This window comes from Oncorhynchus mykiss, chromosome 16, assembly GCF_057628025.1.
Source record: "Oncorhynchus mykiss isolate SJ-2025 chromosome 16, ASM5762802v1, whole genome shotgun sequence".
Lineage (NCBI taxonomy): Eukaryota > Metazoa > Chordata > Actinopteri > Salmoniformes > Salmonidae > Oncorhynchus > Oncorhynchus mykiss.
Window position 1 is genome coordinate 33,920,933 of NC_143037.1, and position 20,014 is coordinate 33,940,946.

At 42.2% G+C, this 20,014-nt stretch overlaps 1 protein-coding gene across 3 annotated transcripts in view; it reads right to left on the reverse strand.

Moving 5' to 3' along the window:
- The window catches only part of LOC110491825 (TOX high mobility group box family member 2), a 120,318-nt gene that overhangs the window by 67,147 nt on the left and 33,157 nt on the right, over positions 1–20,014 (reverse strand). For 2 of the 3 annotated variants that reach the window (XM_021565614.3, XM_021565616.3), the window contains one exon: positions 3,222–3,317. In XM_021565614.3, coding sequence (XP_021421289.1) covers positions 3,222–3,317 — 96 coding nt within the window. Of the gene's footprint in view, positions 1–3,133; positions 3,318–20,014 lie in introns of all 3 variants that reach the window. The other variant, XM_090202569.1, reaches the window with a different exon arrangement.

The following is a 20,014-nucleotide window of genomic DNA, read 5'->3' on the forward strand; positions in this document are numbered from 1 at the left end:
ACCCACACCGTCTTCCCCCATCCTCTCACTGTGGCCTCTGACAGCCCACCTATTAACCCGTGTCTGAGGAAACACTTCCTTAGAAATGAACAGCAACGTATCAAATTAATGAGCCAACTACAATTAGCCAGTCACTTTAGAAGGGATATTAGGTGAAACTGTAAGCCCATATGATTTGGTTAAAAAGCTAAGATTTCAAGGGGGCTTCTTTTTTTAGAAACAGGTCTTGCCTCTCCCTAAATAGCAGGACACAGCAGATTGTACAGTCACATTTCCTGCCAGTTCTTGACATTTGTAACACCACTTATCGGAATACAACAGCGACTACTCTTAAACTTTTGGATGTCGTCTACCATAAAGCCCTTCGCTTTATCACAGGTGACAGTTTAAATACACATCTCTGCATCCTGTATCAAAAGGTTAGTCCTGTTGGTAACTTCATTACTCCCTCTTTGTTTACAAAGCTCTATGGCACAAGCTTTCAACATACCTCACTTCGTTGTTGAAGTATAAAGACATGAGTCACAAAACACTTTCGCAGGGTTGTTTAACTCTTGAGATTCCTCAGGACTTCCCCGAATTGGGTAGATGCGCTTTAAGTTTTGATGTGCCTCACTGCTGGAACAATCTGTACAATTTGCTGAAATTGGATGTTCTGGTGCCGTTTAGTCAGTTTAGGCTATTGACTGAGGACCTGGTAGCTGAGATATGTTGATGTTTTCCTTGATATAATTTTTTATTTTATTTTTATTTTTGTGTATTTTAACTGTTGCTTGTATTCTAAAAATGTTTAAAGTGTAAAATGCAGTGCTCCCTTGTAAAAGCGACTGTGGTCTCAATGGGAAAATATATTGTAGTGTAGGCTAACCTGTGCACTGGTAGAAACCTAAACATGAGCATACATAGGGTAACAAGTGGAGAGGTAGACAAGAACTGAACACAGGCACCGAGGCACGCACAGACACACACACACACACAAACACACACACAAACACACACACAAACAAACAAAAGTTACACTACATGACCAAAAGTATGTGGACACTTGCACATCGAACAGCTCATTCCAAAATCATGGAAATTAATATGGAGTTGGTTCCCTCTTTGCTGCTATAACAGCCTCCACTCTTCTGAAAAGTCTTTCCACCAGATGTTGGAACATTTCTGCGGGGACATGCTTCCATTCAGCCACAAGAGCATTAGTGAGGCCGGGCACTGATGTTGGACGATAAGGCCTGGCTCGCAGTCGGCGTTCCAATTCATCCCAAAGGTGTTCTATGGAGTTGAGGTCAGGGCTCTGATCAGGCCAATCAAGTTATTCCACAATGATTTCGACAAACCATTTCTGTATGGACCTCGCTTTGTGCACAGGGGCATTGTCATGCTGAAACAGGAAAGGGCCTTCCCCAAACTTTTGCCACAAAGTTGGAAGCACAGAATCGTCTAGAATGTCATTGTATACTGTAGCATTAAGGTTTCCCTCCACTACTACTAAGGGGCCTAGCCTCAACCATGAAAAACAGCCCCAGACCATTTTTCCTCCTCCACCAAACTTTACAGTTGAAACTATGCATTGGAGCAGGTAGTGTTCTCCAGGCATCCTCCAAACTCAGATTCATCTGTAAGATAGTGAAGCGTGATTCATCACTCCAGAGAACGCATTTCCACTGCTTCAGAGCCCAAGGGCGTTGAGCTTTACACAACTCCAGCCGATGCTTGGCATTGTGCTTTGTGATCTTAGGGTGTTCGGCCATGGAAACCCATATCATACCCAGATGAACAATTCTTGTGCTGACGTTGCTTCCAGAGGCAGTTTGGAACTCGGTAGTGAGTGTTGAAACCGAGGACAGATGATTCTAACGCACTACGCTCTTCAGCACACAGCAGTCCCGTTCTGTGAGCTTGTGTGGCCCACCACTTTGCGGTTGAGCCGCTGTTGGTCCTAGACATTTCCACTTCGCACTTACAGTTGACCGGGGCAGCTCTAGCAGTACAGAAATGTGACAAACTGACTTGTTAGAAAGGTGGCATCCTATGATGGTGCCATGTTGAAAGTCACAGAGCTCTTCAGTAAGGCCCTTCTACTGCCAATGTCTGTCTATGGAGAATGCATGGCTGTGTGCTCGATTTTATACACCTGTCAGCAATGGGTCTGGCTGAAATAGCCGAATCCACTAATTTGAAGGGGTGTCCACATACTTTTGTATATATAGTTTATGTCTACCTCACCCATCCACCCACAAACTACACCAAAGAGTATACTGTACTGTAGACACACACAAAGCCACACACACATTAAAATGTAATGGCAAAGTGTAGCCGTGGAGCAGGGAGGGGAAGGAGTTTGTGTATGTGTGTGCGTGAGTGTGTGTGCGCGTGCGTCTGCACGTGTGTGTGTGGGTGTGTATGTGGGGTTTCTCTGGCGGGGGAGAGGATGCAGAGCAGAACCCACTTTTAACTGAATCTGGTAAACAGCGATGGGGAGATAAAGGGCAGAGTGAATGTCACATTACCCCAGCCCTTTGCCTCTGCTCACCGCAACATCAGATAACGGCAGTGGAAGAAAAAAAAGTCTGGTTTCCTCTAGCATATAATTGGTTATCTTAATGCAATCTACTGCTCTCTTGCCTCCCTGCACCATATGAATGTTTGAAAGAGAAAAGGAAAATGAAAAAATGTTTTAAAAAAGTGCGGCTGAAGTTTTGACTGTTCTGGCAGTGACAAAAATAAATCATTACAAGCAAAGGAGACGTATCAGTCTATTTACATCTCTGGCTGTTTTTTTCCCCCCTGCGTGGTTCCGTGTCAAAAGGTAGACTGTTGTGTTGCCGCCTTGTGTGACTTATTGAAGACTGCAGTGTTGTTGATGTGTATTATGTGGGATTGGACGTTTGGAGCGACAGACTACCATGGAGGAAACACAAGGGATGGTTTCATTAACTACTAGACTATAGTCGCGCCTATTTAGAGACTCGTCGATGTGTGTGTGTGTGTGTGTGTGTGTGTGTGTGTGTGTGTGTGTGTGTGTACATTCCCTTCGTACAAGTGCCTCTGGGTTTTCTTGTTGGCATGTCGGAGGACCACTAATGCGCTAATTCTAGATTCTAGAGAGTGTTAATTCGTGGATCACAACCTTCAAGGGGCTCAGCACCGATCCATGGGGAACACCCTCTGGGGCTTTAGTATAGAGGAAGGTTAGGGGGGCCTTAGCCATATCTCACCCCAGCAGTGGGCAGTCTTTTCCCAGCTGGGTTGGAGCCTGGGGGTGGGGTACCGTGGAGGAGCCGAATTCCTCGTTCACCCACACCGTACCGGGCCTGTGGTGAGAGAGACAGGGGGGAGAGAGAAAGAAAGAGTGAGAGAGACAGAAGAGAGAGAAGAGCAGGAGGGGAGAAAAAAAGAGGGAGGCCCTTTAGGAGTTACAAGCAGTGCATTTTCAAAAGGAACATATCAATCTGCGTAATACCCTCCCCTCTCCACCCTTCCCTCCACATGCGTGCAGGGGGAGGGGTAATGACATAGGTCTCAAACAGTGGTTCCATACAGTGCAACGCTGCACGAGGAAGAATGGAGCTTAATGAGCTGACATTATCGGCCACTCCCCATGCCCCTCAACCCCCAAGAGAGAGTGGGGCTGAACACTGGCACAGAGCCAAGGCTCTGGAGACTAGTGGAGAACCATAGAGCTCTCAAGCCTCATAGTAGTGGCTGGCTGGCCTAAACTAGAGCAATCTATACGTTACTGGAGGCTGCTGAGGGGAGAACGGCTCATAATAATGGCCAGAACGGAGCAAATGGAATGTCATCAAACACCTGGAAACCATATGTTTTATGTATTTGATACAATTCCACCTATTCCGCTCCAGTCATTACCACCAGCCCATTCTCCCCAATTAAGGTTTCACCAACCTCCTGTGCTATTCGGGCTAGGATGAATAACAGGAAAGAGAGGTCACTGTGAATTGAGGATTCATAATCAAATGTATACACACACACAAACACATACATGAGAACACACACTACACACTCACAGATGCAAACAAAGTATTCAGACCCCTTGACTTTTTCCACATTTGTTTCATTACAGCCTTATTCTAAAATGGATTAAATAAAAAAAATCCTACACACAATAGTAATCTACACACAATACCCCATAATGAGAAAGCAAAAACATTTTGCAAATGCATTAAAAAGGAAAAACAGAAATACCTTATTTACATAAGTATTCAGATCCTTTAATATGAGACTCGAAACTGACCTCAGGTGCATCCTGTTTCCATTGATCATTCTTGATATGTTTCTACAACCTGATTGGAGTCCACCTGTGATAAATTCAATAGATTAGACATGCTTTGGAAAGGCACACACCTGTTTATATAAGCTCCCGCTATATATGAACCCAATGGTAACTCCAATGGTAACTCATGTCCTTGAGTGGCCAAACCAGAGCCCAGACTTGAACTCAATCGAACATCTCTGGAGAGACCTAAAATTAGCTTTGCATCAACACTCCACATCCAACCACAGAGCTTGAGAGGATCTGAAGAGAAGAATGGGACAAACTCCCCAAATACAGGTGTGCCATGCTTGTAGCATCATATCCAAAAAGAGTTGAGGCTGCAATTGCTGCCAAAGATCAACAAAGTACTGAGTAAAGTGTCCATTTTTTTATTGTTAATAAATAAGCAAAAATGACTAAAAACCTATTTTTGCTTTGTCATTATGGGGTATTGTGTGTAGATTGATGAGGGGGGAAAACAATTTAATACATTTTAGAATAAGGCTGTAACCTAACAAAATGTCAAGGGATCTGAATACTTTCCGAAGGCTCTGTACAAGCACCACATTCACACATGCACACGTTTCAGAATGTATGCACACCTCTGAGCACCACACTTAAAAACATCTACCAAGCCACACGGCCTTGCTGTACAGCAGTTAGGAACACAGCACGTGCAGCCGAGGTACCCACACCGAAACCAGGGCCTCAAAGCGTTGTGGTGTGGCTGTGGCCTATCACCTTAAAGGACATGATGAAATAACCAATCAGGCCATTGACAGCTCCCCTATTTCTCGTTTGTCACATGGTTTGTGGGTGAATAAAAAGTTAAATAAAGCCTCAGCAGCCTTTTATGTTGCATCACCGGAAGCCAGTATGAAGATGCCTCCCACACATGGGTAGCGGAGAGTGGGGTAAGTTGAGCAAAAGGTGTAAGTTGATCAAGCCAAATATTGACCAAATATTTAGGAAGAGGTCATTTCATGGAGTCTGTGAAGGAATAAACCACATAGAAAAAGTGGTAAGCAAGTTAACTCCAAAAAACGTAGTCGAATTTACCCAGGGGTATGTCAGGGGTGCGCGAAATAAAAATGTGATTCACATTTTCAAACATGACATTTAGATTTTGGGTGATGTTTTTTTCTCACCTGAGTAGCCTCGTTTCACTGCCAAAAATAAAATTAAACCATCTAGTGTTCAGCGAAACAACAACACAATGTCAAATACAGGTAGCCTAGTCAAATAATTAACATCCAATCACATTAACCGTTACTCTCTCGCAGAAATTCCACTAACGGTCTATATGTAGCCAGACGTAGCTGCTGCTCATTCTGTTTGCTTTAAAATTGATATATATAGTTAAAAAAAAATGTAAAGCCTGCATCCATAGAGACACATACCAGCTCCACTGGTAGTACCAGTGGTACTACACCTGCACCTGTCGACGACACAAGTTGCTCTGCTTCCACGAGCACATCCAATGCTAGCATCAGTAATTCTACATTTGTTGCTAGCCCAGCTAGCATGGACACTGACAGTTGTGAATCTGACGCAGCCGAAGAGCTACTGCCCCATTACCTGGGAAAGCACCGAACAACAGACAGGGACGTTGGACCTTCGAAGAGGTGCAAATAAGATGAGAACTACATTGATTTGGGGTTCAATTATATTGGGAGTAGTGCCTTTCCTCAGCCACAGTGTGTTATACGTGCAAAAGTATGATCTCACAACTCAATAAAACCTTCACTCATGCGCAGACATTTAGAAAAGAAACATGGCGATATGAAAAATAAGACCCAGGCGTTTTTTGAGTGAGAATTAGTAGTAAGTCGTGAATTCTATGCGTTACAGCAACATGAGTCAACAGACATGGCGGGCCTGGCACAGCTCCTGGAAAATGTCCGTTACGTTTATGGGGGGTCAATTAAGGAAGACATCCTCTTCTGAAAACCATTGGAAACCAGGACAACAGGAGATGATATCAAATGGACTTTGGTGGTCAAGATGTGTTGGTATCTGCACTGATGGCGCAAAAGCCATCAAACTCTTGTGTATTTTCTGCATTATGCAATGATATGGGCAGTGACCATGTAATGCTTTTACAACATACAGAAGTGCGCTGGTTATCAAGGGGCAAAGTTTTGAGAAGTTTTTTAAAATTGAGAGACAAGCTTAAAGTTTTCTTTACTGACCATCATTTTCACTTGTCTGACCACTTGCACGATGACGAGTTTCTCAAACGACTGGCCTATCTGGGTGGTTTTTTCACGCCTGAAAGATCTGAATCTAGGATTCCATGTACTCTCCGCAACTATATTCAATCTGCGGGACAAAATTGAGGCTATGATTAAGAAGTTGGAGCTCTTCTCTGTTTGCATTTCCATCATTGTATGATTTTTTGTGTGCTAATGAACTCAAGCTTACGGACAATGTCAAATGTGATATAGCGAAGCACCGGAGTGAGCTGGGTGCGCAATTACGCAGGTACACACACAACTGGATTCATTATCCCTTTCATGCCCTGCCTCCAGTTCACTTACCAATATCTGAACAAGAGAGCCTCATTGAAATTGCAACGAGCAGTTCTGTGAAATGTGAATTTAATCAGAAGCCACTGACAGATTTCTGGATAGGGCTGCGAGTATCCTGCCTTGGCAAATCGCACTGTTAAGACACTCATGACCTTTGCAACCACGTACCTATGTGAGAGTGGATTCTCAGCCCTCACTAGCATGAAAACTAAATACAGGCACAGACTGTGGAAAATTATTTAAGACTGAGACTCTCTCCAATACAACCCAACATTGCAGAGTTATGTGCATCCTTTCAAGCACACCCTTCTCATTAGCCTGTGGTGAGTTATTCACAATTTTTGATGAACAAATAAAGTTTTATATGTAAGATGGCAAAACAAAGAGCAAAATGAATGATTATTATTTGTGCCCTGGTCCTATAAGAGCTTTTTGTCACTTCCCACGAGCCGGGTTGTGACAATAACTCACACTCATTCCATTGTTTAATATATTTTGTGTAGAGTGTGCGCGTGTGTTTCAGGCTTACAATGATGACAAAAAACAACACTTGAGAGTGCGCTGACCATGGTGCTAGAGGGGGTACGCAGCTGGAGGTTGAATGTTTGAAGGGGTACAGGACTATAAAAAGTTTGGGAACCACTGTTAGAGGTTTCATGATGCATGTATCTAAACCAAAGTAGATCATTTTAACATTGTTCTATACATCAGTTGGGGTTTCAATAAGCTTCAATATGAGGTCCTAAAACTAGCAAGAAAGTGCATCCTTGTAGATGTGTGGGCTAATATAATACAAATGTTAGCCAATGACAAGTTGAGCAAATTGTTGAGTATTCTTCCCAGACGTAATGCAAGGCATTATCGCTGGGATATTGGGTAACAACAGGGCCGGGCATATGTGGAACTTTTTTTTTTAAAGTGCAAATTGTTTGTTAGGTTTTAAGCCTGTGTTAAAACATGCTTCAAATAAGTAAAATACAAAAAAGCTCATGTGATTGTGTTCAGTTGTGTTTTGGAAATAAAGATATACAGGGATTGAAAAAGGTAGCAGTAATATTTAATTCAGTACAGAAATGTGTAGGTGGCTTAACATACCCTGTCCCAAGGCTCAACGTACCCCACACCATTTTTATCAGACAAGCTATGTTTTCAAAACTGTAATGTTTACATGAATTCAGATGATTTCCAGGGATGCACAACATCCTGAAATATATAGAAAGAATACTGTTGTTATGAAGAATACTATTGAAAGAATACTATTGTTCCCTTGATGGAGTGATGCTGAATGTAAATATGGCTCAACTTACCCCACTCTCCCCAAAGTACAGTGGTGAGAGAAAGAGAGAATGAGAGCGAATGAGAGAGAAAGACAGAAAAAGAACAAGAGGTAAAGCAAGGTTAAACTGTCATAAAACTAAAATGGGTTCGCAAACAGATGAGAAATGAGCCTGGTGCTAGCTACTGTAAAGCAAACTACATTTCAAGACCCTACCTACGTTAAAAAAATTACAGAAAAAGACCCTGCTTCCCTCAGCGTTGGCACAGGGCTGATGTGTTTGTTTGCCAGTGAGACTTCCCCTAGGAGAGCTAGCGCATGTAAGCCCTGGCTACTCATCTACCAGCCTGTCGCCAGTCTGGCTCAATGAGGAGCTCCATTACCCCCCTATTGGGAGAACAAGTGGATCCATCCAACCCCACTGATATGGAGATAAGTCTCAGGCTCGGTGGTCACAACCACAAGATGCTACTCACTTGGGGATGTGGGGGTGCGGTGGGCATGGTTCTGTACTTCCTCATTATTATTTCTCAATCTAATATTACTGTGTGTGTTTGTTGGTCGACAGGCAGCTTCTATTTTGACCTGTAGGTAATGTCAATTTCATGGCAAACATGCTGATGATTCAAAACTATAAAGAATGGAAAAGTTAAGAAATTGAGGACAAAGAATTAGGTAGGTAGTCCACAAAGCGTTCTTTTGCACAATTAACAAGACAGTTGTGCTCAATGTGTTTTCCTTTAGACATTCTCCTAGCCATAGCCTATGGCCTCAAATGGAAATGACATTTTTAAGAACCTCTGCAAATACAATTCTATGAACATTTTGAAGAAGGTTTCCCTTGCACTGTTTGTGTCATACTGTTATTTGAAAATGATTCTGTGTAATTAGAAATGTAAAAAGCAGAGAAGATAAAGGATATACCAAGCTATCTGCCGTACAGGAAAATACGTGACAGAGGGAAACATCTAATTTTATCAATTTGAAACAATGTGGAGCTGAATGGTTAGTGATTAAGGCAAATAGCAAATCTGTCAAGTGAATAATTTGTCAGAGGGTTGTACATTTTTAATACTCCTAACTGGAAAGCCCGAGGAACACTAACTTTATAAAATAATAAGAGGCTAATTTCACCTTGGTGCTACATTATCCAAGCAGTTCTATTATTTACAGTTAATGAATATTGCCTTGGGCCACATTTGTTTTTTAAATATCAAAGATCCCACTGAGACAGTGAATTATCTCTGTAAAATTCCCGCTGTAGCAAATATGACTAACATGAGGAGATGTTCGATTTCCTCTCATTTCTTTTCTATACCAGACCTGGCTACATATACTATTGGAAATCATTTAAAATATGTTATCTGTGTGTGATTGAGCTTGCCTGGCTTAATTGACCAACAGAACAATCCCAATGACCATAACAACTTCAACTAGAGAGGAATCCAGCTCATGGACCAATGAAGTGAATGATGTCTTACAGGATACTTGCCTTTGGGGACTCTGCTGCTCTCTTCACCAACATTTTTGTAATATGTCTGCAATGTGACATACTGTATATTTAACATGCATAATAGTGAGTGACAAAGTTTGTTGGGGCATGGACTCTACAAGGTGTCGAAAGCGTTTCACATGGATGCTGGCCCATTTTGACTCTAATGCTTCCGACAGTTATGTAAAGTTGGCTGGATGTCCTTTGGGTGGTGGACCATTCCTGATACACACAGGAAACTGTTGAGTGTAAACGCTCAGGCAGGACAGAATAATCATTCAATTCACACACCTATCAATATAACGCCTTGTCATACCTACTGCCTCTGATCTGGTGGACTCACTACACACAAATAATGTTTGTCAATTACAGTGCCTTGCGAAAGTATTCGGCCCCCTTGAACTTTGCGACATTCAAACATTAAGATATAAAACTGTATTTTTTTGTGAAGAATCAACAACAAGTCGGACACAATCATGAAGTGGAACGACATTTATTGGATATTTCAAACTTTTTTAACAAATCAAAAACTGAAAAATTGGGCGTGCAAAATTATTCAGCCCCTTTACTTTCAGTGCAGCAAACTCTCTCCAGAAGTTCAGTGAGGATCTCTGAATGATCCAATGTTGACCTAAATGACTAATGATGATAAATACAATCTACCTGTGTGTAATCAAGTCTCCGTATAAATGCACCTGCACTGTGATAGTCTCAGAGGTCCGTTAAAAGCGCAGAGAGCATCATGAAGAACAAGGAACACACCAGGCAGGTCCGAGATACTGTTGTGAAGAAGTTTAAAGCCGGATTTGGATACAAAAAGATTTCCCAAGCTTTAAACATCCCAAGGAGCACTGTGCAAGCGATAATATTGAAATGGAAGGAGTATCAGACCACTGCAAATCTACCAAGACCTGGCCGTCCCTCTAAACTTTCAGCTCATACAAGGAGAAGACTGATCAGAGATGCAGCCAAGAGGCCCAGGATCACTCTGGATGAACTGCAGAGATCTACAGCTGAGGTGGGAGACTCTGTCCATAGGACAACAATCAGTCGTATATTGCACAAATCTGGCCTTTATGGAAGAGTGGCAAGAAGAAAGCCATTTCTTAAAGATATCCATAAAAAGTGTCGTTTAAAGTTTGCCACAAGCCACCTGGGAGACACACCAAACATGTGGAAGAAGGTGCACTGGTCAGATGAAACCAAAATTGAACTTTTTGGCAACAATGCAAAACGTTATGTTTGGCGTAAAAGCAACACAGCTGAACACACCATCCCCACTGTCAAACATGGTGGTGGCAGCATCATGGTTTGGGTCTGCTTTTCTTCAGCAGGGACAGGGAAGATGGTTAAAATTGATGAGAAGATGGATGGAGCCAAATACAGGACCATTCTGGAAGAAAACCTGATGGAGTCTGCAAAAGACCTGAGACTGGGATGGAGATTTGTCTTCCAACAAGACAATGATCCAAAACATAAAGCAAAATCTACAATGGAATGGTTCAAAAATAAACATATCCAGGTGTTAGAATGGCCAAGTCAAAGTCCAGACCTGAATCCAATCGAGAATCTGTGGAAAGAACTGAAAACTGCTGTTCACAAATGCTCTCCATCCAACCTCACTGAGCTCGAGCTGTTTTGCAAGGAGGAATGGGAAAAAATTTCAGTCTCTCGATGTGCAAAACTGATAGAGACATACCCCAAGCGACTTACAGCTGTAATCGCAGCAAAAGGTGGCGCTACAAAGTATTAACTTAAGGGGGCTGAATAATTTTGCACGCCCAATTTTTCCGTTTTTGATTTGTTAAAAAAGTTTGAAATATCCAATAAATGTCGTTCCACTTCATGATTGTGTCCCACTTGTTGTTGATTCTTCACAAAAAAATACAGTTTTATATCTTTATGTTTGAAGCCTGAAATGTGGCAAAAGGTCGCAAAGTTCAAGGGGGCCGAATACTTTCGCAAGGCACTGTATTTCTGAGTGTTGGAGTGTGCCCCCATCTGTCCGTAAATAAAAATATATATATAAAAAATAGTGCCGTCTGGTTTGCTTAATATTAGAAATTTGATGTATAGCATTTACTTTGTACTTTGTACTTTTACTCAAGTATGACAATTTAGTACTTTTTCAACCACTGTACTTAAGTACATTTAAAACCAGATACTTTTACAATTTTACTGGCTGACAATTTTACTGGCTGACAATTTAGTATTTTACTGGCTGACTTTTACTTTTACTTTAGTAATTTTCTATGAAGGTATGAAAAGTATAACAATTCAGTACTTTTTCCACCACTGGTTTTCTTTGCTCTATGTCATTCTAAATCACATATAATTAATAATTAGACTGTTCTCTAAAATATTATAACCTTATACTTGTCCTTGACAGTGTTGATGAAATAAAAACATACATTTGTTGCGACCGTTACTAGTTTAGACTGCACTGCTCTTGGTTGTATCTCTTCCATATTTGGTGTTGGGAGGTGGTACCATTTGAAGATGTTTCCAATCAAAATCAACTTGATACCATCTTCATTTTCATCTCCAGATCCTTGGCTTTCATTGGCTGTATTGGAAATCAATCTACGTTGTGAAGAGCAGTTTCTTTAAAGGGAAAGAATCAAAAACAAACAATGAAAACAGGAATATATTCTCTTCGTGGAGGGTGGGATATTGAAATTCAGTCTGTTAGCTTGTAAATAGTTCACATTTTTTGTTATTTTTGTATTTAGCGGATTTAATTTCGAAAAAGTCCATGTTTTCACTCACGAACCTGCAGCCACTGGTTAGCTTGTCAGTTGATGTTCAAAGCTGCTTATTTATAAAACCCTCTTTGGCCTCACTCCCCCCTATCTGAGATATCTACTGCAGCCCTCATCCTCCACATACAACACCCGTTCTGCCAGTCACATTCTGTTCAAGGTCCCCAAAGCACACACATCCCTGGGTCGCTCCTCTTTTCAGTTCACTGCAGCTAGCAACTGGAACGAGCTGCAAACAAACACTCAAACTGGACAGTTTTATCTCAATCTCTTCATTCAAAGACTCAATCATGGACACTCTTACTGACAGTTGTGGCTGCTTTGTGTGATGTATTGTTGTCTATACCTTCTTGACCTTTGTGCTGTTGACTGTGCCCAATAATGTTTGTCCCATGTTTTGTGCTGCTACCATGTTGTGTTGCTACCATGTTATTGTTATGTTGTGTTGCTACCATGCTGTGTTGCTGCCTTGCTATGTTGTTGTCTAGGTCTCTCTTTTTGTAGTGTTGTGTGTTCTCTCTTGTTGTGATGTGTGTTTTGTCCTATTGTATTGTATAATATATATTTTTTTTAATTATTATCCCAGGCCCCTGTCCCCACAGGAGGCCTTTTGGTAGGCAGTCAGTGTAAATAAGAATTTGTTCTTAACTGACTTGCCTAGTTAAATGAAGGTTAAATGCGGCGGTGAGCACTTTTTGATAATGTCTGTGATGAGACATGTTTTTGGACAATTTTTCTGACGCAATTCTCTATTGAATGGACCTATAAACCTTGAATCAATTAATAATTTTATTGGTGAACATCCTATATCGTCTTGTGAGGTCCCTGGCAATTCCCACCCTACAATAATCCCTTATAACTGTATCAAATGTCCGTGGGGCTATATCCTGATAAGTCACATACAATATTACAAACACAAACACATTGAATGCAATGGTCCAGTAAGGCCTTGTTCATTGAAAAACAGGGATAGTGTTTAAGTGCAGGTCCATGTAGTGTTCACTTATGTACTATATAAGACTACATAATGATACTATATCCAGTATATCATTTGAGTAAGTGCAAAGAGCTTTTCCCATATGTTGCCTTGGAGTCTATAGGGGATAACTGACATAAGTGACTGATGTGCGGGCATCCTTTTTTACATTTAGAATGAAAAGATACTAAATACAGATACATAGATCCAGAAAGCGTTCTACAATTATCATCATCACTGTCAAATAACATTTAAAAAGGAGCCTTAATTTGTCTAGGATATGTGGGTATCCTTTTTATACCCAGTTTGAATTAAAAGTAGTAACATGTAATGTAGCTACGGAAGTTCAATCATTAAGGCTGGACTGAATGGATCGTCACTTAATTTATCTAGTAAATTCTGTAATTCACACCGCTTCCTATCTCACTCATCAGCATAGCAGGTATTTATAAGGTAGTGTTTATAATGTTACCTCATTAGCATAGCAGATATCCGTAGTAGAGGTTATAATGGGACCTCATAAGCATAGCAGGTATTGATATGGGAGTGGCCACGTTACCCAAACAGCATAGCAGGTATTTACACTGAGTATACAAACATTAAGAACACCTGCTCTTTCCATGACATAGACTGACCAGCTGAATCCAGTTGAAAGCTATGATTCCTTATTGACGGCACTTGTCAATTAGTGTAGATGAAGGGGAGGAGACAGGTTAAAGAAGGATTTCTAAGCCTTGAGACATTGATTGTGTATGTGTGCCATTCAGAGGGTGAATGGTCAATGGTAGTAAAGAATTGCAATGATGCTGGGGTTTTCACACTCAACAGTTTCCTGTGTGTATCAAGAATGGTCACCACCCAAAGGACATCCAGCCAACTTAACACAACCGTGGGAAGCATTAGAGTCAACATGAGCCAGCATCCCTGCTTTTGAAAACTTGTAGAGTCCATGCCCCGACGAACTTAGTCTCTTCTGATGGCAAAATGGTGGGGTGCAACTCAATATTAGGAAGGTGTTCCTTATGTTTGCTATACTCAGTGTACTGTATATGGTAGTGTTAATAATGTTACTTCATCAGGATAGTGTCACATCTCGCCTCCTTTTTACCGTTAACAAGTGTGCGGAATGTCATTCACCTATTAACTTCAGCCAATGAGTATGGCACACTAAGGCAATTCCGGCACACTAAGGCAATTCCGCCACGCTTGCTGATTAACCTATTGGCTCACTCGTGCAATAATCACATCCCCTTCTGTTAACCAATGGGCATAAATCTATGGGAGTATTTATGTCAACAGTCTCTGACTCAATGTTTTTCAGCAACAGTCTTCCAACAACTTTCCACCTCCCCACCACCACCACCAGCATAATAACCGGAATGCCCATCATCAGAACTCCGTTCTCCAAGCGATACTAGCAGCTCAGCATAGGGCAACCTGTCATCAGCATCTGGCTTTGAGGAGCATTCCTCAGAGACGAGGCCTACCTCAAACTATTCAATAAAATTCTCTGTTGTTATTCAGTTAAGCCTGTACTCGACTGAACTATAGATTGATTCCACAGTGTCATCACAATCATTATCATCACTGTCAAATAACATTTGAAAAGGAGTATTCATTTATCCATCCATAACATGTATGGTTTTGACCCAACCACACTACATGACCAAAAGTATGTGGACACCTGCTCGTCAAACATCTCATTCCAAAATCAATGGGCATCAATATGGAGTTGGTCCCCCCTTTACTGCTATACCAGCCTCCACTCTTCTGGGAAGGCTTTCCACTAGATGTTGGAACATTGCTGCGGGGACTTGCTTCCATTCAGCCACAAGAGCATTAATTAGGTTGGGCACTGATGTAGGTGATTAGACCTGGCTTGCAGTCTGCGTTCCAATTCATCCCAAAGGTGTTCGATGGGGTTGGGGTCAGGGCTCTGTGCAGGCCAGTCAAGTTCTTCTACACCTATCTCGAAAAACATTTCTGCATGGACATCGCTTTGTGCACGTGGGGCATTGTCATGCTGAAACAGGAAAGGGCCTTCCCCAAACTGTTGGAAGCACAGAATCGTCTAGACTGTCATTGTAGAGTTAAGATTTCCCTTCACTGGAACTAAGGGGCCTTGCCCTAACCATGAAAAACACCCCCAGACCATTATTCCTCCTCCACCAAAATGTACAGTTGGGACTATGCATTCGGGCAGGTAGCGTTCTCCAGGCATCCGTCAAACCCAAATTTGTCCGTCGGACTGCCAGCTGGTGAAGCGTGATTCACCACTCCAGCCGACACTTGGCATTGTACATGGTGAGCTTGTGTTCATTTCATGAAGCTCCCGATGAACAGTTCTTGTGCTGACGTTGCTTCCAGAGGCAGTTTGGAACTTGGAAGTGAGTGTTGCAACTGAGGGACAGACGATTTTTACGTGTACGCGCTTCATCACTCAGTTGTCTAATTCTGTGAGCTTGTGTGACCTACCACTTTGCAGCTGAGACGTTGTTGCTCCTAGACATTTCCACTTCACAATAACAGCACTTACAGTTGACCGGGGCAGCTGTATCAGGTCAGAAATGTGACAAACTGACTTGTTGGAAAGGTGGAATCCTAAGACGGTGCCACGTTGAACGTCCCTGAGCTCTTCAGTAAGGCCAATCTACTGCCAATGTTTGTCTATGGAGAATGGGCGTCCACATACTTTTGTATATATAGTGTATGTCCATTCCATGTTACTTTGCAGTATAACTGCACCACAGTGGAATTAAAGTGCATAGGATCACATTCCTAGACAGCTGGTAGTTGTAAATTCCTATCAGGAAAAAAGGGGGAGGGGGTTACTTTGAAACCTTTCAAACTGCTTTAGGGATTAGAGATTCAGCACTAGAAGAAAATTCATTAAAATAATCCACAATTTGCATGTTTTATCTTCACACAAAGGGAGCCCAAAACGCTAAGTCCCACACCCTCCCTCCCTCCTCTCACCCCCTCCCCCAACAACACACAGACATGCATGTTCCATCCTCAAACACACACGCACACACGCTGTGTAAAATCCTAGCAGAATACATTATTCACGACAATACTGTACATCACTTCACAGAGATGCAGTCTCTCTGTATAGTGGGAGAGAAGATTAAAGCTAGTTTGATTTGGTTATGGGTGAAACCAGTTCGTAGGAGAGGGGTCCACCTGTTATAGCTAGTGGGCAAGATGGCTAAAACAAGAAATTAACAATGGATGACAATGGGTAATTACAATATCTAACAATGGCTCAAAAATGTTTACCTGGAGCAGGAGTGTGTTTGTGTGTGTGTGTGTGTGCATGCATTTTCATTTGTTTGTGGTAGTGTAGCAAGGGGACGAAAAGCTGCCTTCCCCATACTTTACATTATTGACCTGTTTTGTATCCACCTGTTAGTGAACTGACCCAAATATTTTCCATTGGTTGCGTGTAGTGCTCCTGCCCTCCAATTAACCTCAGAGCAAGGCAAGCAATTGTAAATCTGGTGTGTCAGGTGCAACATTCAAACCCTCAGTCGTCCTCTGCACTGAACCACACTCTGCCCTTTCAGCAAAGAGTTCCTAAAGGCTTCTTTCAGTATTCTTCATTGGGTGAAAAGGTTCTATCTGGAACCAGAAACAGCCCAAGAACCTGTACGTGGTGCAGTGAATTTCTATCCAAAGTAATATGATCAACCAATTGTAAACATATTATTCTGCCGCCCCACATCGAAATCCACTGCACTGGTATGAGGTTGAGTTATAAAAGCTTCAAATAGGACATACAGTACTTGTCAAAAGTTTGAACATGCCTACTCATTCAAGGGTTTTTCTTTATTTGTAATATTTTCTACATGTAGAATAATAGTGAAAACAACAAAACTATGAAATAACACATTTGGAATCATGTAGTAACCAAAAAAAGTGTTAAACAAATCAAAATACATTTTATATTTGAGATTCTTCTAAGTAGCCACCCTTTGTCTTGATGAAAGCTTTGCACACTCTTGGCATTCTCTCAAACAGCTTCATGAGGTAGTCACCTGGAACGCATTTCAATTAACAGGTGTGCCTTCTTAAAAATTAATTTGTGGAATTTATTTCCCTCTTAATGCGTTTGAGCCAATCAGTTGTGGTGTGACATGGTGGGGGTGGTATATATGGTGGGGGTGGTAACAGACCAAGTCCATATTATGACGAGAATAGCTCAAATAAGCAAAGAGAAATGACAGTCCATCATTAATTTAAGACATGAAGGTCATTCAATGTGGAACATTTCAAGAACTTTGAAAGTTTCTTCAAGTGCAGTTGCAAAAACCATCAAGCACTATGATGAAATTGGCTCTCATGAGGACTAACACAGGAAAGGAGGGGGTGCTTTGCTGGTGACACTGTCCGTGATGTATTTAGAATTCAAGGCACACTTAACCAGCATGGCTACCACAGCATTATGTTTTTCAACAGGACAATGACCCAACACACCTCCAGGCTATTTGACCAAGAAAATCAGCCACAAGTGCTCAGCATATGTGGGAACTCCTTCAAGACTGTTGGAAAAGCATTTCAGGTGATGCTGGTTAAGAGAATGCCAAGAGTGTACAAAGCTGTCATCAAGGCAACGTGTGGCTATTAGAATAATCTAAAATCTAAAATATATTGTGATTTGTTTAACTCTTTTTTTTGGTTACTACCAGATTCCACATGTGTGACTACATAGTTTTGATATATTCACTATTATTCTACAATTCTACAACAAAAAATAAAGAAAACCCCTTGAATTAGTGGTTGTGTCCAAACTTTTGACTTGTACTGGTTATGGCATTCTTCATATTGTAGGTAATAAGCCACAGGAGTCCATTGAAGTAGTCATTTGACAGTCTAAATAACTATTTGAATTGGAGAGTTGCTGCGTCAGGATGTTCGCTTACTTGGTCCTCCCCACCCTCCTCTCCTTTCCTCTCTTCTTTCCTGCTTATCATTTTTTCCCACCCTGCCTCCTTTTTCCCCAGATGCTCTCCCAGCACTGGCTCGTGTTTGGGTTGCGACTGTGAGGGGTCACCGGCTAACTTGTTCTCACACGTGGAGCGTGTGTGTGTGTGTGTGTGTGTGTCTGTGCATGTGTGTGACTGTGTGTGTCGGGGAGTCTGCTAGCTCAGTGCCAGCTCTCTCTAATGAGTCTGTCAGGCACTGTTAGCGACGGCGTGCTCCCCTGGCTCACCGTGCTCCTACAGACAGACTATGATTAGCCAGGCCAACGGCACGCCACTGGGCCAGATTAAACAGTCACTGTGCACACACACACACGGCTATCATCTCCCATTAGCCTCCTTTGATATAATAACTCACACTTGCCCGCCAGAGTAAGGAAAGGTGATGATGTCACTAGAGTTCTGGTTGGATGCAACAAATGCAGGGTAAGGCAGGCAGAGCACTGAAGCTACTGGGCCTAGCTTACATTTCATGGAAAATCTGCACTGAAGGACAGGTTAGGTGTCTACTTAGAACAGAATGCAGAATATGTCTATGGAGATCAATGTCAGCATTGTCAGCAGGTCAAATGCTGATTGAGTGCTGATTTAGGATCAGTTTTGCCTTTAGATCACAATTAATAAGATTACATGGACAGGGAAGACCTGATGCTAGATCAGCACTCCTACTTTGAGATACTTGATACCTAACGCCCCTGATGTGCATGCAAAACAAGTGGCCCACACAGGCTTCATTTAATTTGAGTCGTGCACCGTCTTGCACATCATTCCAAACCTGGACTGCTCCTTCTGGCAGCTCTTACCATCCTCATTAACATGACATGATTCACTAATTATAGGTAATTACCCATTAATGAGGAGCGCAGATGAATGGGAAGATCTGTGGAGGAGGATGCATCGTTTGTCATCACTTATACCTGGGCGAAGTGATTACTTTCCCTGGGGGCTACCTGTCTGACCATTATTACATGTTCAGTAATGACCAGTCCGTGACCTCCGTGAAACAGTACTCAGATAGGAGAGCGTTCATAGCCTGGTTCCAGATCTGTTTGTGCTGTATGGCCAACTGCTATGGTCGTTGGTGTAGTAGCAAATATTAAAACGAGAACTTTGAAGGCCGAAGTGGAGAAGGGTTCCATGTGAACAGCAGTTGCACATGAGTCAGTCGGTCCTAAGAGATGGGCGAACGCCGTTCGAAAGGGAGGGCGATGGCCTCAGTCAGTCGGGTTCAGATCCACGAATTCGGAGAGGCAGAGACAGGCCCTGCGTGGCGTCCAGTGCGATAACGCAATCAATCCCAGAGAAGCTGGCGGGAGCCCCAGGGAGAGTTCTCGTCAATGTTGACGTTGAGACTGGTGTTTTGCGGGTACTATTTAATGAAGCTGCCAGTTGAGGACTTGTGAGGCGTCTGTTTCTCAAACTAAACACTCTAATGTACTTGTCCTCTTGCTCAGTTGTGCCCCCAGGGCCTCCCACTCCTCTTTCTATTCTGGTTTGAACCAGTTTGTGCTGTTCTGTGAAGGGAGTAGTACACAGCGTTGTACGAGTTCTTCAGTTTCTTGTCAATTTCTCGCAAGGAATAGCCTTCATTTCTCAGAACAAGAATGGACTGACGAGTTTCAGAAAAAAGTACTTGTTTCTAGCCATTTTGAGACTGTAATCGAACCCACAAATGCTGATGCTCCAGATATTCAACTTCTCTAAAGAATGCCAGTT